The following is a 26,488-nucleotide window of genomic DNA, read 5'->3' as shown; positions in this document are numbered from 1 at the left end:
TGATTTTCTCATAGTCATTTCAAATAAATGTTCTTGAATGAATTGCATCTTAATTATAATGCTTATACATAATAGTGTAGATACATATGTAAACTTTTTTTAATTACTATGTATGTTAGTAACAATACATTAAAGATTAAATGATTAACATCACTTGATGGTGATAAATTGTTGTTCCAACATTGTTTAATACAGAAACAACAGTTTTCATTGCAACAATTACATCTTTGTGCTCTATTCTACGTAACATCTTGATTTTGCCATAATTTCGTTCATTCTATCCTATCCCCCAAGTTATTTCTGCAGTGAAAACTGGTAATTTCCATATAAGTGGGAAAATGAGTCCACATTGCGCCAATCCAAACTTTCAGCAAATTAATATACAAATTAAAATGCATGTAGACTCAAATTTGTATGCACGAATTCAACCATCGATGGCTTGAAAATGTTTTAAAAATTCCCAAAAGCAAACCTTGATTTTGTTATTTTCTATACTCTTGGGGATACCATTTTAATATGCAATTTTATATAATGAAACCTGAGCATTGACACATTTTTGGCATCCATATTCCTGGAGCAAACTCTGGTAGATACCAAGGGCCCACTGTACAATTAAACAGTTAGTTCCTAAAAGCCCAACAGAACAGAAAATACATGCTAATAAGAGGAAAAATGAAGGGGAAATCCTAGCCTCCGTACTAAAGAAGGCATTCCAAAGCCTGGGTAGCAGCTATGTAACTATAACCTTATTGCCTCTCCTTGTTGAACTAAAGGATTGGACAGTAGTTATAAAATAGAGAGGCTCATCGTGGTTGACTGGTAAATATTAGGGATAACAGAATTAAATTGGTAAGCCTCTTTTCCCTTAGTAAATATAGTTGCATAAGAATGTTTTAAGTTCTCAGGTTTGTAGTCATGCTTTTGATAGTATTAATTACTGTACTTCCGGATGCATTTTTGTAACCTCAATCTAGCAGCAGTAAAGAAACATTTCATATAATCAAAAGTGTATGAAGACTACCCTCTTTAGTATATTTGCAATGGCAAATGAAACTGGGGAACATTTTGTTTGGCTTCCTTCCACCTTTTCCAAAATTGAAAGAGGAGAAAATGAAAACAATAAATAAAAATAATAGGACAATTCTATGTAGGAGAAAAAAGCAGACAGCTATAGGATGTTTGAGAGAGTCTTGATCTTAATTTGTAAAATGCAAAAAATATATATAAAATAGCAGTAGGAAGACAACAAAATCTTAGAGTTGCAAAATCCTCACTTTGCATGACTGGAAGGGTTACCATCTGCTCCTGTGAGTTATTCATCTCCCTTTTCTCACTCTGTATTCTTTTTCTTTACTTTCTTGGAGCATAGCTATTAAAACGGCATGTCAGTCAAAAAAGAAAAAGCAAATTTCAATTTTTGCAACCCAAATGGTAGACAGAGTGACAGAGAGATCAAACATAATTGCTTTAATGAAATCTGTACTCCACAAACCTAAAGTGATTATCTTGCTACCCTCTAGGGAAATCTGAAACATGTTATCTTAGAGAGAAGTGTGGATGTTATCACTAATGGTATATTTAAAAACCTTATATAAACTACAGATCCCAGGATTCTTTCAGAGATATGATGACAGTTAAACTACTGTAAATACAGTTAGCCTTTTGTAGACAAAGATTTGTATAAGTTAGTAATTAAAAGCATTCATTCCAATTTTCTAAGTTTTACGTAGTCTATTATAGCTCATAGTCCACGCTCCCATATAACCTCTGTCTTGAGGGGAATGCAATTTTTGGTATCAGTGGAATTTGCAGATAGACAGGGAGAAAGAAGTAAGGAGGATTGGTCCATGGCATTTTATTGCCTTGGGCAATGGCCAAAATGGTGTCCCCGTACTCTTAAAATATAACACAGCCAAACAGATTGCCCTATTCTGCAACCCTTAGTATTGTTCACTATCCACCAGCACATCACTAAATAGCCAGAGAAAAATCAGTGTAGGCCCTTCCTTATCTATAAATGCTTTTCTCTAGTTTAGATTTCTTTCACCATATCCCCCAAAAGTGAAAGAAGATAGCCGAGGGTTGTGGGCATAGACGAAACAACATATCTAGTCTGGAAATGGGGGAGGGGCTTGTTTTTGTACTACAGTAGAGTCTCACTTATCCAACACTCGCTTATCCAACATTCTGGATTATTCAAGGCATTTTTGTAGTCAATGTTTTCAATACATCCTGATATTTTGGTGCCAAATTCGTAAATACAGTAATTACTACATAGCATTACTGAGTATTGAACTGCTTTTTCTGTCAAATTTGTTGCAAAACATGATGTTTTGGTGCTTAATTTGTAAAATCATAACCTAATTTGATGTTTAATAGGCTTTTCCTTAATGCCTCCTTATTATCCAACATATTCGCTTATCCAACATTCTGCCAGCCCATTTATGTTGGATAAGTGAGACTCTACTGTATTAAGAAATATGATAAAAGGAGGGAAAGAATATAAAAATATTGATAGATAAAAAATCAGTTTCCTAAATGTCAGATAACTAGATGAAGAGAATCTTGAATTGTTGAGGACCTTCTTAATTTGGAACATAATCTGTACAAAATACATTCTTTGTGCAGAAATTAATTGCACACGAAGTAAGTGCAAACTGTGAATAGTCCTCAAAAAAGACATGATTTTGGATTATAATTTTAATAATGGGACAGAAACTTGTACAATTATTCCTTTTTGCCTATGAGAACATCCCTAATGTAATCAGTAGAGCAACCTTATGTCCAAGAAAAAAGTCCTTGCTCCATAAGCTTTGTGAAGGCCCCATAAGAACATGGGACACAAATGAAAAGGAAACTTTGCAAACAGTGAAATTTTACTTTTGATGTTTTCCTCACATTCCAAATTTGTTACATTTCTTTTTTTGGAAAAGAGTTCCACAATAAAGATGTCAGTGAAGAATACCCCCTGTGTCACGAAGCCATCAACCTGCTCTCTCTTGGTTGGCAAGAATAAGCCTCATGTCCATAGCTTCATTAATCTGGGCTCAGGGGGAAATAATCTCCCTAGGAATTGACTAAATCCTCCTAACAATTCAATTCACTTGAATGTTACCATAGTGTTGAAGTGGAGAACTAGTGAATTCCTAGAGAAGATATCTCTCTGGCATTCTCTAGGTCTTCCAATGCAACTGTGTGGTATGCTGGGAGAAGTCAAGTAATTTAATGGTGCTCAGCCATACAGTATCCACAGTTTCAGCCCAGTCAGGAACATATCTCCTGTGGATAAGGGGTTTTACTTTAGTACCAAATTTTCCATTGATTGCAATAACCATCTATTTCATTTGAATAAAAGTTATTATTATGATCTGATGCATATGAACTTTCTGTCCTATAACGCTGCCAGGCCCCCAGTGGAAGATAGTCAAACCCTTTTGACACCTGTAGTAAGCTGTGGACCTCCAGGAGCATTGCTGACTCGGCCTGTCATTCTAACAATACACCATTGTGCAGAATCAAACACTGAAGACTGGAAGATCCAGCTGAAGAACCAAACAGCCCAGGGGCAATGGGAGGTAAGATTACAGATCTTCACTGTTCATTGCTAAGATTATGTAATAGGTTAGCTGGAAGAATAGAACTTTTTGTTTAATTATCAAAATTATAAAATAACATTGAAAGTAAATTTTAAAAAGGGAAGGCCACTTAAGAGACATCTAAAGATGCCAGAAATTGGCAATACAAGCTAAAGAGGGACAATATTATTTTGACTATTCGCTGAGGGCCTTTCCACACAGCTGTATAACCCAGAATATCAAGGCAGATAATCCACACAATCTGCTTTGAACTGGATTATCTGAGTCCACACTGCCATATAATCCAGTTCAATGTGAATTTTATACAGCTGTGTGGAAAGGGCCCGAGTATGGAAACACTTGCAGCTATTTAGTGATCAGTTTACTCATACCTGCCACTAGACATACATTTCACAGCTGAACACTGGACTCTGAAGAAATAATGTAGACAAGTTACGATAGAGCAATTTATTTCATAAAACTAGAATGCATAATGCCTTCCCTCCAGGTATTCTGCAGTCTAGTTTATGACATGAATTACTCTGGAAATTCGTGAACTGGAACACATTCATCTACTTAATCATTCTGGGTAAACTTTCTCAAATACATCTAACTAGTTCAATTAAAGTTGACCATAGAGTTATGTTGGATGACCTAGAGAGGTTTTATTAATCAAACCCATTAATAATATTCTGCAAATGTTAAATCTTCAAATGTGGAAGAATGGCTGTACTACACGTACATCTTGGAATCATCTGTGTTTTGCAGGAATCATCTATGTTTAGATTTGTTTTTCCTCTTTGTTAGGTAGACTTGCTTCGGTGCATTCATTCACTAGTTCTGAAGGTTATTTTCATTTTCTGGCTAGTGCAGGATGTAGGTAGGAAAGAAAAGTAACAGCATGAGAATCTGAGGGTATCCTGAAGTCTGGCACCATTCCTTGTTCAGAAACCTATTTTATGCAAAGTTCACTTATGCAAGTTCACTTGTATGATTCCTGCTGTGCTAGTTTGTATGCAGCATTTCCAGCCTTTCTTGAAGCCTGTTGATAAAGTTAAACTTGGATCCATTGATTCCTCCTTTTGAGGATGTTTACCTTAGGTCCTTACTTTTGGTTTCTTGATGGCAATGGGGAGTTTACTGTCCAGTTGACCCATAAGAGATAGGGAAAGCCATTATTTGATATGGTTGTTTCATTTCACTATTTGGGGCACAAATCAGCAGATATCCCCCCATATCCCAGGATCTGATCCTAGATTATCTGCTTTAAACTGGATTATATGAGCCTCAACTTCCAGATACTCTGGGATAAACAAATGATCTGGTATCAGATCCTGGAAGAAAGGGGCTGTGTGGAAGGGCCTCAAATGTTGTAGCCATGTTGTTTCTGGGATTATCTTGGTTGTAGTCCTTAATAGGCATATTCTCACAACAGCGCAGGTCCTAAATTGGTTTCTGGCATTATGCATGTAGTTTGCAGAAGTTCACCAAATTTCCTGTTGATCATTCTGGTTAGCCCTCTCATTCAATTTGGAACAGATCACTGTGCTTCTTTCCCTTCACTGAACAGATGTTTGCATTGCTGGAGGCAAGTCAATCTTATGAGTGCCAGCACAAACGCTTCAGGGTTTGGACAGCAGGGGTTGGTGGAAGCAGCATTGCAGATAATACCTTTCTCCCTGCCCCTTAGGAAAGATGGTGTTACCGCTGCAATGTGCAACATCACCCTGACCTCAGCAAAGAGTCTTGAATATGCTCCCATGCTAGGAATATATTAAATCCAATAGTTAATTCATATCATTAGTATTGCCAGCTTTCTTACTTGGAGGCAACAGAGAGAAGGTTTTTCATGAATTCATCATAGCTTCGTGTTTAAAAAAATGATATTTAGAATAAGAAATAGTGCACTCTTTGGTTCTTTTTTTGCCAAGTATGAAAGACAGCCTTTGAATGTATGCAATGATAAACAACAAAATATAGCCATTAACAATAATTTATTTGTATTAGTATATTCTGTTTTTAGAAGAGCATAGATTTATCAGCTTATCCTATAGCTTTCATGCTTATAGTTTTTTTTTATTGTAAATATTGAAACAGCCATATGGGAACAGAGATTATTAATTGGAAAGGCAAGTCTAGAAATATGTTTTTCATGTAGAACCAAGAGCACCATCTGCTTTTTCTTCGTGTACTCTGTGAATGCACACTAATGGAGAAGCTGCGCCTGCGCAGGTTCCGACGGAAACTCTTCCAAGCTGAAGTTCAAATTTTTGGCGGTAACCACGCCCCCCTTCCCAAGGGGCATATAAGGCAGCCCCAGGCACGCGCTCCCCAGTTCCTTTTTTTCCGCCGCAAGGTTCACTTCGGACTCTTCGCATGTCTACTACTCGCTTCAAGCGTTGCACGCAGTGTGCTGCTAAGATTCCTGACTCGGACGGCCACGCCAAGTGCCTCTTCTGTCTTGGCGAGGCTCATGTGGTCAGTACCTGCCGTTTCTGCCTAGCTCTCACAGCTCAGGCCAGAAAGAACAGAGCCGCTAGGCTTAGAGCGGCACTTTACGAAAAATCTCTCGCGCCAGAACCGACTCCATCGACGTCGGGTACGTCGTCGTCTTCAGCCCTAAGAGCTATGTCGGCGCCGCCAGCTAAGCCTCCGTCAGCTAAAGCCTCCTCGGTCTCGTCCAGGGCGTCCAAGACCTCCAGGGCCGCTAAGCCGGTCAAGCCACCGTGTACCGTGACGACGGCTACCGTATCGACCCGCTCCGGAAAGGTGGGGCCTTCCTCGACGTCGAGCTCTTTGGCTTCGGTGACCTCGATCCGCTCTCGTATCGGCTCCCCTCCGTCCTCCTCTGCTATCAAAATAGCCTTTAAAAGGGCTCACGAGGAGTCTCGTCGAGCGCAATCTGACTCAGCTGTGGTTCCTCCCACACCTGGCAAGTCCTTGAGGGTTGCATCCAAGCAACCGCCGACAAAGAAACGGCTGACTCAGCGCTCCTCTTCCTCGGCCTCCTCAAGGAGAGACCAGCCATCTTCCTCGGCAACCTCCTCGAGAAGATCCTCTCCAATTGTGCCAGCACAGAGGCCTAGAGATGTTTCCCAATCTCCATTGCACCCCCTGTCTGACGGGGAGCTGCAGGACTCACCCCACCACTCTACCCAAACGGTGGTCAGGGTGCCGGTGCCGGAGCCCCTTGCGCCGCCTCACTCGTCGCGCCAACAGCTCTTCCCTCCCACCTCGACACCGGAGCGTGGCAGACAAACGGCTCGCCTGGCTCGAGCAGCTCAGGCCTCAGCCTCCAAGGATCCTCGGCTCCCGGCCCTCTCTTCCCGCGAGGCCATGCCTCCTCCCGAGACTGTGCTTTCTTCTCCCCCTCAGTCCCCCCAAGGGGCTGAGGAGGAAGATGTTGATGTTGACCGCCCAGACTCTGTCCTCTCGGCCTCGGTGGTCTCTCTCGGTCTCGACCTCTCTCCTCCCCACGATGCGTATGAGGCGGACCCGCCTTCTCCTACTGACAATATTCGTGCTTTCTCTGATCAAATGGTCAGAATGGCCGACGCCCTGGGTTTGGAGATCAAGCAGACTTCCAAAGCAGTGTCTGATCCAGTTTTCAAAAGGGTGCAGGCCCAAGCTCCGCCGGCCACGCTACTCCCTTTCCTGCCTTATCTCTTGGACGTTATCCAGGCCTCCTGGAAAACCCCTTCCTCCATTCCTCCGACCTCGAAGAGGATCGAGACTTGGTACCGTACCGACGACGATACCTTGGAATGGCTCAAACACCACCCCGACCCCAACTCCCTGGTCGTTAAGGCCTCTCAATCCTCGGGTCGTCAGTCGAACACTCCGGCCGACAGAGAAGGGAAACGCTTCGACGCCGTGGGTCGAAAACTTTACTCCGGAGCCCTTTTGCTTTGCCGCATGGCGAACTATGGTGCCTGCATGGGTGCCTACCAGCAGATTATCTGGGAGAAGGCACAGCCCTTCTTCGCTAAGATGTCGGACGAAGACCGCTCCGTCCTCACTACCCTCCAACAGGAAGCAGACTCGCTTGCTCACCACCAAATACAAATGGCGAAACATACAGGTGATACTGCGGGCAAGATGATTGCCCACGCGATATCCATCCGCCGCCACGCCTGGCTGAGGTCTTCGGGTCTCTCCTCATCTTCCAGACAGGTCATTGAAGACCTTCCCTTTGACGCGCTCGGACTTTTTAACTCCGGTACCGATGACAAACTTAAGTCTAATCATGACTTTAAAATTCTTGCGTCTAAATGTGGCGACCAACCGCAACCTCAGCGCACCCGCTGGTTCCCGCACCGCTCCCGCCGCTTCCCGCCGCAATCTTTCAGACACCACTCTTTCAGGCGGCCTTCGGGCTCGAATAATCAAACCCATCACCAACCTCGTCGGGGACCTCATCCGCAAAAGCAACGCGGTCGAACCACCCCCGCTCCTCCGCAGGCTAACCGGCGTACCTGATGCCAACCCCTGCCAAAGCTCCTCGCCCGCTACCGATGCAGAGCCCACGCTGCCTCGACCCTCCGGCGCCTTTGCAGACCGCCTAGCCCCCTTCTACAGTCACTGGGACTCTATTACTTCAGATGCATGGGTTCTTCGCATTGTCCAAGACGGCTACGCCTTAGAGTTCACGGACCTCCCACCTCAACTCCTTCCCCAGAGATACTGGCCGAAGTCGAGACATTGCTGGCCAAAGGCGCCATCCGTCCCTCCCCTCCCGAACTGGACCCTTTAAGTTTCTTCTCCAGATACTTTACAGTCCCGAAGAGAGGAGGCGGGCTACGCCCCATTCTGGACTTAAGGGCCCTCAATATATTCATTCGCCCTTCCAAATTCAGGATGGTCTCTATTGCCTCTATCCTCCCGATGCTGCAGCGGGGAGACTACTTTGCCTCCATAGACTTACGAGACGCCTACTTCCACGTGGCGATACGGGAGACGCACAGACGCTTCCTCTGTTTCAAAGTGCTCGACCAAACCTATCAATTTACCGTTTTACCCTTCGGGCTCGTTACGGCCCCGAGGGTCTTTACCAAGGTCGTCGCCGCCGTAGCGGCCCACCTAAGGCTACATGGCATCACGGTCTTTCCTTATCTGGACGACTGGCTTCTCGTCGGGCCCGATCCGGTTCTTCTCGAAAACCACGTTTCCTTCACGCTGCGTCTTCTGAAATCTCTCGGCCTCCAACTCAACTCCGAGAAGTCAAATCTCTCCCCGTCAACCCGAATCCGGTTCATCGGGGCCCTCTTCGACTCCGTCACAGAGACTGTTTCACTTCCGTTCGACAGATTCCTAGCTCTCCGCCACCACATCGCCCTTTGTCGATCTGCCCGGAGAATCAGAGCCCGTGCCATCCAAGTCCTTCTGGGCCACATGGCCTCCACGGTTCTCACGACCCCGTTTGCCAGGCTGCGCCTTCGGGTCCTACAAAGGTGGTTTATAGACACTTTCAAGCCGTCCTACCACCACAACTCCAGATACCTGTCGATACCGAGATTCGTCCGCCAGTCCCTCTCATGGTGGACGTCTCACCAAAACGTGTGCAGGGGCCTCCCATTTCATCCAGCCCCGCCGTCGCTTACCATAACCACGGACTCCTCCACTTACGCTTGGGGAGCCCACATGAACGGTCTAACGGTTCAAGATCTTTGGTCCCCATCCGAGAGGGCCAACCACATAAACTTTCTCGAGCTTCTCGCCATTCTCAAAGCCCTGAAAGCATTCTCCCGCCTCATCCGTCACAAGTCCATCCTCATTCAATCGGACAACCTCGTAGCAGTATTCAACAAACAGGGCGGTACGGGTTCGAGGAAATTGATGCTCCTCTCCTCCCGTCTCTGGGTTTGGTGCATAGCCCACGATGTACAGGTCTCTGCAATCCACCTGCCGGGCGCCCAAAACGACCTAGCAGATGCCCTCAGCAGGATGACATCTTCCTCTCACGAGTGGAAGCTCGATCCCGAGATCCTCGACGGTCTGTTCCTCCACTGGGGACGCCCTACTCTGGATCTCTTCGCGTCTCCCCACAACGCTCAGCTACCCCGCTACGGGGCGAGACTTCCCCCGAACTCCTTCCCCGGCTGTCTAGGGGATGCCTTTCTACTGGACTGGTCGGCGGAGATGCTTTATCTTTTTCCACTGATTCCTCTCATACCGAAAGTTCTCGAAAGACTTCTCTCGATCTCGGTCACAGCGATTCTCATAGCTCCGGCCTGGCCCCGCCAACCGTGGTATCCGGCCCTTCTTCGTCTCTCCAGAGGAACTTTTCGCCCTCTGCCTCCCTCGCCGCACCTTCTCTCAAGGGAGGACGGCAAAATTCTTCACCCGGACCTCCCTTCCCTTCATCTCACTGCATGGAGGATTCTTACCTAGCCTCCCTTCCGCAGAGCCTGCAAGACGTCCTTCGGGCAGCCCATAAGCCGTCTACTACCAAGGCTTATTCCTATAAACTCTCTCGCTTTCACGCTTTTCTTCGATCCCGTAATGTCGACACCTTTCCGACCTCGGTATCGGTGGTCCTCGACTTCCTCATGACTCTCGTCGAGAAGAAACTCTCTCTCGCTTCTATTAAAGCTTATCTCGCAGCTCTTTCCTGGTCTTTTCAACGCCACGGTCAGCCTCTTTTCTCATCACTTGATCAAAACCTTTCTCCGAGGCTACAATAACATCTGCCCGCCGTCGCTACCACCTACGCCGGGCTGGAATCTCGAACTTGTACTTTCTCAACTCACTTCTGCTCCCTTCGAACCGCTTGCCTCGACCGATCTCCGTCTGCTCTCCTGGAAGTTGGCCTTTCTAGTGGCGATCACGTCGGCACGACGGCCATCCGAGCTTGCTGCTCTCAGGGTCGACGAGCCTTATCTACGTTTTCACCATGACCGCGCTGTTCTTCGCCCGGACATTACCTTTCTCCCTAAGGTGGTGTCAGCTTTCCACCTCAATCAAGACATTGTCCTACCAGCTTTCTTCTCTAACCCCTCCTCTCCTCTAGAGCAAAAACTGCACCTTCTCGACGTTCGAAGGGCACTTCTTTTCTACAGGGACCGTACCAAGGACATCCGTAAGACACAAAGACTCTTTGTCGCTTATGCCCAGGACAAGTTGGGTAATCCCATCTCTTCCCAAAGACTGTCCCACTGGATTGCTCAGGCCATTGAGTTGGCCTACGAACTAGCCAAGCGACCTCCTCCTCCATCCATCCGCCCGAGGTCGACTAGGGGCCTCTCGGCTTCAACCGCCTTCCTTAGGGGTATTCCGCTTGACTCCATATGTAAAGCGGCTATCTGGTCAAACCCTCTTACGTTTGTTTCTCACTACAGACTGGACAATAAAGCCTTAAAGGACTCGGCCTTTGCAAGATCAGTACTCTCATCTTGCCTCTCCTGACTCTCGAACGTTTTCTCCTTATACTCACCCGCAGGTGACTCTCTATACCTCTCCTTCAAGTTTCGGCCGGTCGTTTTTCCCTATACCTACCTCTAGGGATGTGTTTTTCCCTAATTGTTGAGCAGTTGCTCTATTACCTGGTACCGCCTTATTGATCCAGGCGGATATGATGTGTTTGTCCCTCTCCCCCCTGGGAGAGCGTTTATATGCACTATGCAATTGAATGGTTTTTTTCTATCATGTTTATTGGAAAATTTCTATGTTATGTTTCCTCTTCTACTATGCTCATGTTTGCATTGCACTGGTCCTTCCGGACAATTGATTGCACTGGTCTCTTGAGACTGTTATCTCATTATGTCCTAATAAATATGTGTTTGGACATTCACTAAATTGTTGAGTTTTGCCTTGTCCCACCATCCGGGACCTTAGCGTGTCAGTCTCCATTAGTGTGCATTCACAGAGTACACGAAGAAAAAGGACAGGTTGCTCACCTGTAACCATGTTTCTTCGAGTGTACTCTGTGAATTCACACAAACCCGCCCTTCCTTCCCCTCTGGCAAACCTCTCCCTTTCTCGTTGCCTTGGCGGCGTAGGAACTGGGGAGCGCGCGCCTGGGGCTGCCTTATATGCCCCTTGGGAAGGGGGGCGTGGTTACCGCCAAAAATTTGAACTTCAGCTTGGAAGAGTTTCCGTCGGAACCTGCGCAGGCGCAGCTTCTCCATTAGTGTGAATTCACAGAGTACACTCGAAGAAACATGGTTACAGGTGAGCAACCTGTCCTTTCTGAAGTGCCCACCACTGTATCATCCTTGTTCAGAGAGTAATTAAAACCCACAACCTGGCTGGGTTAATGGTTCCAAACCACTAAAATTGTCCTATGTTGTTGACTCCCAAACTCCCACCCACCCCCATTTTAGGATGTGGTAGTAGTTGGAGAAGAAAACTTCACTACCCCATGCTACATCCAGTTGGATCCAGAGGCCTGCCATATCCTGACAGAAACTCTTAGCACCTATGCCTTGGTCGGGCAATCAATCACCAAAGCAGCTGCAAAGCATCTTAAGCTGGCCATCTTTGGGCCACTGATCTGCTCATCTTTGGAATACAACATCCGTGTCTACTGTCTAGATGACACCCAGGATGCTCTTAAGGTAATGTATATTTTTCTTTAAAATCCATTCCCTCTTTCCTTTCTTCCACATTTTTTAAAAAGCATGACTTGTATTGTACATTTTTAGACTTTGTGTTTGGTTAGGATGGACATATACTCTTTTATAATGAGGTGGGAAGAAGAGAAGGTTGAACTAAACATTTACATAATTTGCTTTATTTTCTATGCACAGTTGGTTAATTCTTGTTCTGGTATTCTTTTTTTCTCTTTTATCCGTATCATAACCTTGATTCCAGTATTTCTGCATTATTAAAAGGCCATAAGGTGTGCACGAATTTCATTGGTGATTCATGTATTTTTAATGCTTCATGCCAGGTTGCCAGAGATGCAAAACATATAAATGCCTCTTTGTAAATAGTTGATAATGATAAAAGATGCTCCGGGGTTGTTAATCAAGCGCCTGCTGCTATATTGCTTTGTTAGATGACTTTGTCTGCAGTTTTTGCACTGGCAATTTGCAATGGAAATGAACCAGAGTTGTTGCTTTCAGTATTGACAGACATGATCCTGTTATGCATATTTAATTATGCATATACCTTATGGATTAGGATATTGTAATATATGCATCACCTAGTGACTCCATGAGTAATATTTATTTTGTGAAAACAGGTGCTGCTTGTGTCCAGCAGATTAATTCACACACCAGTGATCAAATATAGTTCCTTCATAGGTAGTATATTGGTGCTGTCAGGCTTAGCTCCCCAACATCAAGCTTTAGGCTATCTTGCCAGTATCTGATTCTTATCTTGCAAATTGTCTTTAGACTGGGTTACTCTAAAGAGGTTTACATAACATATCCATAAACTCTGTCTAGAAGTTGTTTGCATTTCTTAGTGCATTGCTAGCAAGTTAATTTCCTTTCTGAATGCTGTTTCGCACTGTGCCTCCCAGAACATTATATATTCTGTGTCAAAGATACCAGAAACCCAATTCTTCGGTCATTAAAAATGTACACAGAGTGAAGAAATGTTCAAAAGAACAGACTGAACGTAAGTTATACAGGTTGTTAAAACAAGGTGGGAGGTGATCTAAAATAATCTCTGTTATATGATGTGTGTACATGCAAGTAAACCAAATTTGTAGGGTTTTGTGGTCCATCAAAAGCCTGCAAGGCCTATTGTAGCAGGAATTAAACCAGTTTTCTGCTGTTTGTGTTACATTATCTCATACTTTCTGAAGGAAAAACTCATTGTTTGCTTCCAAGCAGAGAATGCAAGCCAGGAAAGCCTTTGTGCTCAGGGTTTATTTGGGGCAATGTCTCGACAGCTTCTGCTAGAAAATTACTGCATTTTATTCATCAGAATATTATTGTGTGCATCCCAAACTCATTAAAAGGGGATTAAGTTCTAAGCAATGTCAAGGTCTGAATCTCCCAAGGATAAATTATATTTTCCTATCTTCCCATCTTGGTCTTCATAATCTTTGGGTGTCATCTCATTCTCCCCAGAATTTGCACACACAAATAAACATCTGAAAATTAGTAATAGAGGCATCTGCCCTATTGACATACACAGAAAGCTGTAAGAGTCTCAGATGTCATAGGTCCATCAAAAGCCAAATATTTTTAAATTAGACATTGAGATACTTACCTGTGTTTGCATAGTCCCTATATTACAGTAACACACAAAGACATTTTAAGTTTTTTCATTCCCTGTTTGTTTATTTGCTGTGTAGTGAGAACCTATGCCTTCTAGTATTTTCTTATTCTGGACAGATCTTGAAAGATCTATTTTAGATGGTAGCTCCCAGACTTTCAAGCTAGCATGGCGCCTGAAAAAAAAAAAACCACAACAAACATTAACTTTTGCAAACTCTTAACTATATAAACATTGGTCCACTGGACCATATCGGGTTAGTCAAGTCTTGTAATATAATAGGTCCACTCAGTATTTCAAAAGCAGAACTCAAATTTCTAATATAATGTAATATATATACCTGAAGAGGCATCCACTCTGCCTCCATGCCTGACAATGTTCCCAGGAAGTCATTACCCTCCATATTGGATTTTAGTAGCATAGCATTATCTGAAAGTAGGGAAAGAGGTGGTTGGCTACTCTATTAAATGGTGCACTCAATGCTAATTTGACTAGTTTTGGGTCTGCCATTTGGCCTAACAGTAAACAGCAGGGGACTGACAACACTGCTGGGTGGCATTCAGGCCTTTTGGGTGTTCTAAATCAACACAGTGAACTCTCAGAAATCTGGAAATTTCCTCAAACTGATAACCCGTGTGTTTTAAAGATGCTGAAGCAGATATGCCTGACTTTCACTGAAAGCTTAGCCTTATATTGGTAAATCCCAACAAAATGAATGATGGATACAAATGGTTATAGCTATGCAGTGGTTTAGCTGATGCAGGACTCACAGGATTGAACTGGCCAGACATTTTGCTTAGCAAGAATATGCCTCAAAGCTCTGGTTCCATGTTGCCTCTCAATTTAGCTGTAATTCTCACATTATTATGAATATATGGAATGTTGTAATACAGATTATGATGGCGTGAATTAATACAGTGTGACATTACTACCAATGGCTCAATGCCTTGGAATCGTAGGTGTTGTAGTGTCATGAGATCTTTAGCCTTCTCTGCCAAAGAGTGCTGGTACCTCCCAAAACTACAACTCCCGTGTTTCCATAGCATTGAGCTATGGTAATTAAAGTGGTATCAGACTGCATTCATTCTACATTGTAGGTGCACCCTTAGTCTTGAAGGGGCAGTTAAGATTTGTTAATATTTTAAAAAGATGTGCTCCTTTTGGAGATGAAAACCAACAAAACTAGACCGAACAAGGGTGGGCTGTCATGAACTCTTGATTATTTTAAATAATCTATAGTTGTTGCAATCCATAATTCCTCTCCAGTTATTATGCTGGCTGGTGTTGATGGGCTCTGTAAGCCAAAGGTACTAGTCATTCTACAGTTCTCAGCCACTAATGTACAGCAATATTGCTGCCTTGACTTTTGGACTCTCCTTTGGGGCAAAACTGGAACAATCATGTAGAACTGTTGCATTTCAAAAATTACCATTGAACTAATGTAGGTATGAGCTGTTCAGATCCTTGTTTTGGTTAGTCTTCTGATTTCACAGTGAGAGTTTGACAGCTTGAAATCTGTTAGAGTCTCCTCTTTGGATTCTTAAATAGCATCTACCCACCTCATCACATTGAGAGGGGAAAGCATGGATAACCATCCCTTTAAGGTAGAGAATCGCCCCCATACATCGTCAGCCATCCCATTTCTAGTTCTGCCTCCCCATAACACTCACACGTGGAAACATAGGAGTTGGCAGTACATTCATCTGACATTCATCACAACGTCAGTGTTACTTGTTTTTAATCTGAAGAAACAACAATTTCCAAAAACCAAGAGATCCCTTGCCCTGCCTGAAGCCCCTTACATTAAAGCTCCTTACACACCAGTTTAAAACCACTTATTTTCCATGGTACCCTGTGGTTTTGCATCTAACCCCATAGGATAAAAAAGACAGTGTTCCAGGCTAAAACCATTTCTTTCCATGGGATCACATGGTTCTGCATCAAACCCCATAGGATACAAGAGACTGCTACCATTGGGCATTGAAATAGGATGGGAAACTTTTGATGGTTCCCATCCCACCTTTTTTTCAGTTGTAAACATGGGAGTAAAGTGTGATAAGAGTTAGGAGCACTGGACATGATCTGGCACATGTTCAAAGTTTCCTCCTTTTAGGACATTTCTGCCTCTTTTCAACCTTGGAACGTGTGATGAGCTCCGTGTCTCTCCATGTTTGAAAAGAGGTTGTAGTGTCCTATGTGGGGGAAATTTCTCAATGTGATGAAGTCGATTGCCGGAGTTCCCTCCTTTCATGACACTTCTGCCTCTTTTCCACAGAGAGCTATGTTTAACTCATGTGATGAGCTCAGTGCCTCTTCATGCTTGAAAAGAGGCTGAAGTGTCCTACGACTTAGACATTTCTCCATGTGAGAAGATGGAAACTCATGTGATGAGCTCAGTGCCCTTCCATGCTTGAAAAGAGGCTGGAGTGTCTTACGACTGGGAAATTTCTCAATGTGATAAGGCGGTTGACATGTTTCATCAGTTTAACTGGCATGTCAGCTCTAGTCTGTATCCAGATTCTGAGAACATCCATGTTAGATCAATATAATATGTAATGCATTGTGTGGAGCATGTGTGTGTGTGGTTGTCCATGATCCTCAGTGTCAGCTTCTGCTGGTAGTTTCTAGCAATTACTCACACTCAAGGTGGACGTAGCCAGCTTTATTGCTACTACACACATGAGAAAGAAAATAACACTACTAATTTCCCCATTACCTTCAGTCCCTTTTATAGTGCTCTTCCCTCCTCCCTTTCCAAACCCTTCCTCAACTCCTGTGAATGTTTTCTCCTGATTATGGCTTCCTCACAGGATGCTCTCCTCCTCCAGGTTCATTTATTAAAGCTGACCTTGCTCCAGGTATGTTGGCAAGGGAAACATACTTTCAAGCTTTAAATCATGTCCTGACAGCAGATAGCTTTCATGTTAGCAGACTCCATCCTCAGGTTCAGTCATCTTGAACAGATCTTGTAAAGTTTGGACTAAAATATGGAGAACATTCACTTCACTAACATGAGAACCACCAGCCTTTTGAAAACTGTTTCACAATATGTTGATTGGACTGTTAATGGTATCCTGTATCCAAAATGCTTTGTATCAGAAGTGTTTTGGTTTTCAGATTTTTGAGGGGATTTGATAATACCTGTATTTGCATATATATACAAGTTTAAATATGAAATTCATGTTTTTCAAGTTCACGGTAATGCCTGTATTTGCATATATATATACACAGTTTAAACATGAAATTCATGTTTTTCAAGTTCTTCGTAATTCCCTTCAAATTTCACATGCATCTGCATGATGTGAACAAAACTATGCAAAATAAATATTTAAATCAGTATGGAAAGTTCCTTTCAAAAACAAGAGGAATGTTTTTTATTTAAATATCAATATTATATCAAAACACATATATTTGATATGTTTCTAAGAACTATGACACAGTCTTAAAGAAAGTGTGAAAAATTATGAATATATAAGTTTCAGTCTGCACATTAGAGATAGATTGGATCTTCTCATACTGGAGTTCTTAAAGGTCAAATTCCTCAAGCTGAGAAGTCCTTTGTTAAATTTTGAGACAGCCAATTAATTTGCAAAGTATTCTTAAGCATGCAAACTACTTCCCAACCCCAGCCTTCCTCTTCAATAGAGGAACAAAAGTAACATCACACCATTAAGAGAAGTTGTTAGTGTTACTGAGACAACGCATGTAAATCGATTTAATGCTCTAAAATGCTATATAAATGATAAATTGTGGTAGCAGCATAACAAACAAGATCATAAATATTATATATAAGTGAAACTCGATGCTGATGGGCATGAATACAATCTGCGCAGGATATATATCAGTATGCTAGTGCAAGGGAATGTAACAAATTTCAGTTTAGACAACCCTGGCAGATAATTTGGGCATAATTAACACTGATAGTCATCAAATAATTGCTATTGACTTGCTTTATAGGCATCTTCATGAGGTAATTAAGATGTACATGGAAGATGCCGTACTGATTGACTGGCAGAACCTTAATTCTAAAAGCTTTCTAATTATGTTCTTTTTCTCCTAACAGTGTAAAAGCAGACACCATGTTAGTTTTAGATCTTGTCAGATGTCAGGTTACTTGGAGAAACACAAACTTCCTCACTTAGGCTAAATAAGCAATGAACATGAATAGTGTGATGTTCTTGTGGATCACTGCTGAAGCGAAAGCACAACCATGATTGGAATTCAAATATTTGCTTTCTTTCTTTGTGTGTGACTGTTCTTTGTGTGACTGTTCTTACATACCTATGCATGTACCTTTTTTTCAAAGTGAAATCCATTTAGGCCACCAGCTATTGCCTTAGAGTACAGTGTTCCCTTACTTTCCAGGACCACCTGCAATAAGTGAAAATCCACGAAGTAGGGACACTATATTTACTTTAATATTTATACATTATTTTAGTAGTTATACATTATTTTAAGTCTTTATTAACCAATCATGTGTTGATAAATCATCTCCTCCTCCTCCCGTTGCCGCTTGGCCTCCTTTTCTCTCCCTTTGGCTTCTCCTGCCTTCCTTCCTTAGGCTGTAAATTGTAATTTTTTATTATTTATAATATTCTTTTAGAGTTTATTGAAAAACTATGAAACAGGAAATCTGCGAAAAGTGAACCACGAAGCAGTGAGGGAACACTGTAATTTTAGGGAGCCCATAGCACTAGCTAAGGCATCCAAAAGGTAGCATTTTCCATAAGGATAAGGCCACCCCAAAAAGCTGTGGCCTAAGACCATAATGAATTCTACTGATGGTCACACACCCCAAACCTTCTGTGGCTAATTCTACAGATGAACAGGTTCATAAGGAGAGATGTTTTTCCTAAAATAACCTGTGCCTAAGCCATTGTGTTAGTCTGTAGAAATTCTTAATAGCATACCAATAGTATGTGTGGTTGATTGCGGTGTTTATATGGATATTACCAGTATAGTATGTGATTGATATGAATGGGTGTCTCTGGGTAGTTAACAAATATAAAACAGGAGCACACCTAAACCAACAGTAAACTTTAACATCAACACAGTAGATCTAAAAAGTACTTAAGAGAGAACAACCTGTAATGTTCAGAAAATAAGCCAGTCTTTACATCTTACCTAATAGACTGTAAGCTAAATGCCAGATGAACCACCGATGAAGGGTGTTTTATGAAGAGTGTCAACACTGAAAAGGCACAATATAGTAGCTATCTGCCAGATTTTGTCTCTTACACCAGGTCTGCACAATTTGATCCTTTAGAAAGGCCTTCACCCCTGCCAAAGGGGAAGCTCCATCTCTTCCCCATCCTTGCACCATTCCTATGGGAACATTGTGAGGCTGGGGAGGGTCTTGAACATTCCCTCGGTGCTCAGCCCTCGGCATGTCTGCCTGATCAGGGTCAAGCACTGAAGGAAAAGCCTCTTTCCCAGCCTTGCATCATTCCTAGTGAAGCGCTGTGAGACTTGAGAGGGAACTGAGCTCACCTGCAGATCGCAGGGAAGGCCTTTGTGGGCCACATCTGGCCCATGGGACATGCGTTGTAGAAGCCTGTTTTACACCATAGTTGGCTTTGTTACCTTTTAAAAAAACATTTCTCAGAATATATGTGAAACTGCTAAGGCCACCTGGCATTTATATTCTTTTCTTTAAAATCCCATTAAAGCACATCCTTTCTAAAGAAACATGCTCCATCTATGTCCAAATTCTACTTCCTTATTTATAATGCATTCCCCCTTTTGGATGCTTTTAGGGTCTAATTTCTCTTCATTAAAACAATTCCTAATTACCAGTAATTGGAAAGAAAAAAACAGCATGAGATGAACTTCTGACATCATTTAAATGAAGGACACGTACAAATAAACTTTGTGACAACTTCATGAGTTTAACTCTCTTGAAGTCAAAGAATAAAAATTCCTGGAAGACCCCACAAAATGAACAGTCTCCAAAATGACACATTGTCTCTGACCAAGTGCAGGGACTTTGACCTGGAGTCTCTCAAGCAATTAAGCAAACTCCAAAGCAGTACACCAGTCTATTATATAACATTACTTGTTCCAGTGACAACACAATTGTGCCCAGCCTCCTCTGTATTGAAACAGATTTTGCTTTGTGTCCTTCCTCTGGAATAGGGCTGTAGAACAGATGTCCTTCCTGTAATGCTGTTGCTTAATAGCTGTTTTTCAAGTATGTTTAATAGCAGACAGCTCAATTCATAGACCATTTAAGAGTAAATTGCTAGATTTATATGGAGTGCTTCCACAGTGCAGTGGACACTGATTTAGACTTGGTTATCAGACTTGTATGCAAAAGCCCTTTCAGCTTTGAAGCTTATTTTATTAATTCTGATTCTAACATACTTTACTACTGTGGGTTGCTTAAGAGTATGTTAACCTTCTTATCGTAGGTTTAACTCTACCTTATATTAACATAGTTGTAAGTTACTTTGGATCCATGCTGGGAGAAAATAAAATAAAGTAAATTAAGATTTAATAACTTGGGTTGTTACAGGGAAAAAATGGGAAACCTATTTTTATGTTAATGCCAACCAAAGCTTCATGGAAGAAGAGAAGGATACATAATGTTTTTAATAATAATAATATAGATAGATAGATAGATAGATAGATAGATAGATAGATAGAGAATATGCAAAGATGCAGAATGGGTGATGCCTGGCTCAACAACAGTCCATGTGAAAAACATTCTTGGAGTCTTTGTGGACAACAAGCTTGTTTATTTATTTATTTACAGTATTTATATTCTGCCCTTCTCACCCCGAAGGGGACTCGGAGCAGATCACTTTGCACACATATAAGGCAAACATTCAATGCCATAACACAGAACAGAGACAAAGACAGATGAAGGCACGGGCTGGCCTCGAACTCATGACCTCTTGGTCAGAGTGATTTGTTGCAGCTGGCTGCTAACCAGCGTTCGCCACAGCCCGGCCCAGCTGTGATGAGCCAATGGTGAGCCAATAGTGTGGCTAAAAAAGCAAATGGAATTTTAGGCTGCATCAAAAGGGGTATAGTGTCTAGATTGAGGGAAGTCGTGGTGCTTCTCTATTTGTCTTTGATTAGACCTTACCTGGAATATGGTATCCAATTCTGGGCACCACAGTTCAAAAGAGATATTGGTAAGCTGGAAGGTGTCCAGCGGAAGGCAACTGAAATGATCAATGGTCTGGAGACCATTCCTATAAGGAGTGTCTTAAAGAGCTGAGTATGTTTACCCTGCAGAAGAGAAGGCTGAGAGGAGACATAGCCATGTATAAATATGTGAAAGGATGTAAAAAGGAAAAGGGAACAGGCTTGTTTTCTGCTGCCCTAGAAATAAGGACTTGGAGCCATCAGTTCAAATTATAGGAGAGGAGATTCCACCCGAACATTAGGAAGAACTTCCTTCCCGTAAGGGCTGATTAGTAGTGGACTTTGCTGCCTCGGAATGTGGTGAAAGCTCCTTTCTTGTAAGCTTTTAAACAGAGGCTGGATGGCCATCTGTTAGGGGTACTTTGTGCTTTTCCTGCATGGCAGGAGGTTGGACTAGATGGCCAATATGGTCTCTTTCAAGTCTATGATTCTATGATTCTATATCTCAAGTTGATGTAGTTCTTCAAGAAAAAAATAGAATTTGTCTAATACATAGGCTTTAATTGAACTACAGCATATCTTCCATCTCTGTGGGGAATACATTCCCTGATTTTGCATGGAGCCCTTTTTTAAAAAAAAAGTGAATAAATGACATAGATGACAAGAAGAGGGTATAGCTTATTCAGTCGATCCTGTGTGAATAAGTGAAACCCCACAGGTAACTGAAACTACAAATATCAGTTCCACATATTGTATCCATTTAAATTCAATGCATTTTGTCTTTCCCCCCTACACACAGGAAGTACTACAGTTGGAGAGGCAAATGGGTGGACAACTCCTGGAAGAACCAAAGGCTTTGCATTTTAAGGGAAGCACTCATAACCTCCGCTTATCCATTCATGACATCACCCATTCCCTCTGGAAGAGCAAACTCCTGGCAAAATACCAGGTAAAACATGGCAACAGCCCTAAATATCAACTGCAACACAACAGAAGCTTGCAAGAATAAAGAACAAGAAATATTCTGCATCCCCTATACTTTTCAACCCCATAAACATAAGGCCATGAGACAATATGTAATTACACATTGTATATGTGTTAATCAGCACTATTTTATCAATAGTTACATTCACTTAGTGACTTGGGGGCTGTTACCTGCTGAGACTTTTGGAAATACGTTGGTAGCTGGGATGTATATCTATTTTAAAATGCTATCACTTTTTTTTCCAGGAAATTCCTTTTTACCATATCTGGAGTGGGTGTCAAAGAAATCTGCATTGTACTTTCACTCTGGAAAGATTCAGCCTGAGCACACTGGAACTGGTGTGCAAGCTTTGCATACGACAAGTTGAAGGAGAGGGACAGATATTCCAACTCAATTGCTCAGTATCAGAGGTAAGAAGACTCAGATATCTCTGCAATATTGAATGAAGGAGAAATTATTTCAGTCTCCAGGCTGACCACAGTATTTTTAATATAACACCCATGAACGATTACTTTGTTTCCTAGAAAGGGGCACAAAGAACATTGTATCATAAACTGGCATAGGAAGGGTACTAGGTTGTGTTTGTGTGTGTGTGTTTTTTAAAATAAGGTGAATTCTTTGTGGCCACACTCATATCTGAAGATATAAGAAACAATGAGAGACATTGCAGAGTACAGTGCCTGCAGTTGTGGTTTTCTAATTCATGAGGTTGCTGTTCATGGGAAGGATCCCATTAGTCACATATGTCGATAATGTTACAATTTTTACAGGAAAATCACATTCTTCCATATAGTTGAAAGGAACAACAAGGGTCATAAGTCCAACCTGCTGCAAAGTAGGAAAACACAAATAAAGCACTTCTGAAAAATAACTGTCTAACATCTTTTTAAAGACTTGTATTGAAGGAGAGTCCACTGAACTCTGAGACAGTCTATTCTCTTTTGCGTTGTTGGACAGGCATTGTTTCATATTATAACAACAACGACTACTACCTAATTTATTTATAACATTTTTTCTACCAAATGGCATATCTAGTATCTGGAGTAGCAGAAAATAAATGTGTTCCATCTTCCACATGACACATGTTGAATTATAATGCTTATTATATCACCTCTCAATCTTCTTTAAACTAAAATACCTATCCCCATATGTCATTCCTAATAAAGCTTTAAATAGAGTCTTAAGTTTGGGAGAAGCCTGGGAAGGAAGGAAGGAAGGAAGGAAGGAAGGAAGGAAGGAAGGAAGGAAGGAAGGAAGGAAGGAAGGAAGGAAGGAAGGACGGAAGGAGGAGGAGAAGGAGAAGAAGGAGAAGAAGAGGGGGGCGAGGAGATTCCCAATCGGATTCCCAATTGGCAAAACAAGCCTGTTCTTAAAATTTTTCACTGGCCTATTTGGTCCCAAGCAGAATTTCTGATGTTGGATCTTAGTGTTCAAAAACCTATCTTGTCTGGGACCATTCATTCCCATGTAACCAGTCAAGGTAATGAAATTATTATCTCAGAATGACTTCACTTTTTGAGATAAGGCATGTAGCAATTTGGAGAAAGACCTTTCTAGAGGTAATGCTCTATTTTAGGTAACCTTTTCACCTAAATAACACAGTAAGTTTATCTTCCAAGTTCATCCTTTTAGTGCCTTCTTAATTACACATTCCCTTTATTCTTTCATATGGTCTTCTTTGTTTTTATGGATTCTGTCGCATTTAGCCATCCTGGGAGTTTTATTTGAACTGAGATAAAGGATATTAAATTTTATAAGTAAGTAAGATACAACTATAATAGTGCAGTTTACTTTTACCTGCTATGTGTAGAAGTACAAGCAGATTGTTTCAATATGTTCAGTCCAAAGTAAGTAGCACTAAGTCCTGTTGAAATCATTGAGAAAAGTTAACCATTGCTACATCCCCTCTGATATCAACAGGAATTAAGTGCAATAGTGCAATTTTAACACATTGACACACAGACTATAGAGAGTTGGGATTAAGCAAAGCTTCTTTTATCTGTTTCTGTTGAACAGCTTCAATAAGTAAAATGTGAAAGAGTCAAAAAGGGTTAAAGAAGGAGCAAAGTGAGGGAAAAGCTGAGTTATGGCAAATCCCACCCCTCGCAGTTTAGGACTACAGTCAATACAATGGTATAAAGTTAGACCAGGACTTGTATAGTTTTTAAATAATTTCAAATATTCTTAGCTTGCAGTGGTTTAGATTCAGCAAAAGTTCAGCTGGTCTAGTGTCACCTCAATTGGTGTTTGGCAGTCTTGACCAATTAGGATTGAATAATTTTCTCAAGCATTTGATCAATTGGTCCAGACTGAGTTACATTATAAAGAGAATGGGGTATGTGTGTGGAATTGGTTGCAGTCCTGATCTAGAGAATCTTGCTTGAAATTGCAGCAGATTTTTTACTCTTGTTTTACAAATTCATTCCTTTGTCAATTAACAGTCATTCCCTTGGAGATTCAGAAATGTTTTAAGGATTTTATTTGGAACTCATTTGATTTCAGAGCAGTGGATTTGACCTGATGACTGCATGGGAACTGAAGCTATGACAGAGCTAGCTCTGTCACTCTGTAATTTTATTTTCAAAGTGCTTTAAGTGCTACCATCTCTCCCATGGGGGGCAAGAACCACATAAAATGAAACATTTTGTCTTCATTTTCATCAGTTGTCTGTCAGGCTGCTTCCTTGGCCTCCTCCCTATTCCCTGCCACCTCCTGCAGTGTGGTCACCATTGTGTCTCAGAGTTTTACCACCCTTTTTGACTTACAAAGAACTTCAGTCAAAGGCCCCATTGATGTTAATAAGGAATTATCCTGGTGTCACGGTGTCATAGCAACCAGCAAGCAGTTTTCATTCCATAAGCCATATCTCTGAGCCACACAGCTCTACCCCTGCTGATTTTGGATGGTGTTTTTACTTTCCAAACCCAGCAGGTCCATGAAGTTCAATAACCGGACAACTCCGGGAACAACTGAAGGAACACCATTTTGGAGATCAGGGGGAGAGTGAGCTGTCTCTCTGATAAATGCTTTTCATTTGGTGTGCACAAGTTCCAACAGATAAAGGGGAAGGTGGATCAGACAGAAAAACAAAGGAAAAGGAGGAGAAAATCCTCTTTTTCATGGAGAAATTATTCCTCAAAGTGGTAAAGACTTTGTGTGAGCTGCTCTGGGATGAAGAATTATTTATTTTGTGAGTCTGCTGCAGGATGAGCCTCCAAACGGAATGGATGGAAGAAATGCTGATAAGGTTTAGATAGCAGCAACTGACATTTTAGATAAGCAAATAAGATAGCAAAGTAGCTGGGAGGGATTGGTAAATGGAGAAAATTGGGGCTTTCTCTGTTATCAGACATGATTAGATAGCAGATGACACTATCCATGAACCTAATGAGATAACTTTCCATAAGGATATGAAGCTATCAAAATGGAGAGCTGGTTTGCACATGATGTCTTAAATACACCTTCAAACTTGTCATTTTTCCCCTAATTTTCACTTTGCTGTAGAGAGTCAGTATATTGTGGGTGTTTGAGCATTGGACAATGACTCTAGAGCAGGGGTCCCCAAACTAAGGCCCGGGGGCCGGATGCGGCCCATCGAAGCCATTTATCCGGCCCCCATGGCACAAGGGCAGAAGGGGGTTGGGCTAAATAATCCAAGGGGTCTCTTCTTCTCTTACAACCATTATTATTATTATTATTATTATTATTATTATTATTATTATTATTATTATTAACATTGAAGCTGGGTGGCCATCTGTCAGGGATGCTTTGCTTGTGATTTTGGTGTGCAGAGGCAGAAGGGGGTTGGACTAAGAGTCTCTTCCAACCCTCTTTTTTATTATTATTTTTATTGTTGTTATTATTAATTATTATTGCTCAGTGGCCAACTATAGTCCGGCCCACCAACAGTCCGAAGGATCGTGAACTGGCCCCCTGTTTAAAAAGTTTGGGGACCCCTGCTCTAGAGACTAGGGTCTGAATCTCTACTCAGTTATCTTGCCAAGAAACAGCTTACACTAGGGTTGCCATGAGTCAGAAACAACTTGTAGGCATGCAACAACTACAACTGTGGACATGAAGGAAAGCATTGCTGGAGCTGTGATGAATCAGACCAATGACCTATCTAGTCCATTATTTTGTACTCACACTAATCAGCCAAGCGCCAGTGGGAAGCTCACAAACAAGTTTCTTTTTTAATTTAGCAAATTAGATAGTGGTATTCATATGAAAAGATATGAGCATGAGCAATTGGCTGCACTAGCAACTCAAAATGCACATGTGTGATCTGATTTATTCAGATCACCATGGCATCCTTCATGACTGTTATAATCTCCCAGTGTTGAATAATCGTATTAAGGGATGCAGTTATCTTAAATGTACAACCCAAATAGGAATTGAACACTTCATAATTGCATATCTGAAAGGTTTTCCATGGTCGCCTCATCTCATAGAAAGACATACAATTGGGTCATACGTCAGCTGCTGTCATGTCCTAGATCTTTCTCTGATATATGAAGTTTGTGTTTTCAATGAATTTATTACACAGAGGATAGGGCAAATTCATTTTTGGAATGATTGAGTCCCAAAAGCAGCTGCTTCAGAATGTAGTGTATGGATGTATTTTTAAAAATGTGGTCATTTTGGACCATAGAGCAAAATAGAGTGA

General features: G+C 41.9%; 1 protein-coding gene across 6 annotated transcripts in view; it reads left to right on the top strand.

Annotated features, from left to right (window-relative positions):
• unc5c (unc-5 netrin receptor C) overlaps window positions 1–26,488 on the top strand; it is a 369,639-nt gene that overhangs the window by 333,742 nt on the left and 9,409 nt on the right. For all 6 annotated transcript variants that reach the window (XM_062982200.1, XM_003221174.4, XM_062982202.1 and 3 more), the window contains 4 exons: window positions 3,407–3,575; window positions 11,897–12,130; window positions 21,637–21,786; window positions 22,068–22,232. In XM_062982200.1, the coding sequence (XP_062838270.1) occupies window positions 3,407–3,575; window positions 11,897–12,130; window positions 21,637–21,786; window positions 22,068–22,232 (718 nt within the window). The remainder of the gene's footprint in view (window positions 1–3,406; window positions 3,576–11,896; window positions 12,131–21,636; window positions 21,787–22,067; window positions 22,233–26,488) is intronic.

This window comes from Anolis carolinensis, chromosome 5 (genome assembly GCF_035594765.1).
Source record: "Anolis carolinensis isolate JA03-04 chromosome 5, rAnoCar3.1.pri, whole genome shotgun sequence".
Lineage (NCBI taxonomy): Eukaryota > Metazoa > Chordata > Lepidosauria > Squamata > Dactyloidae > Anolis > Anolis carolinensis.
The sequence above is the reverse complement of the archived record's forward strand: the minus strand, read 5'-3'. Positions and strand labels throughout refer to the sequence as shown.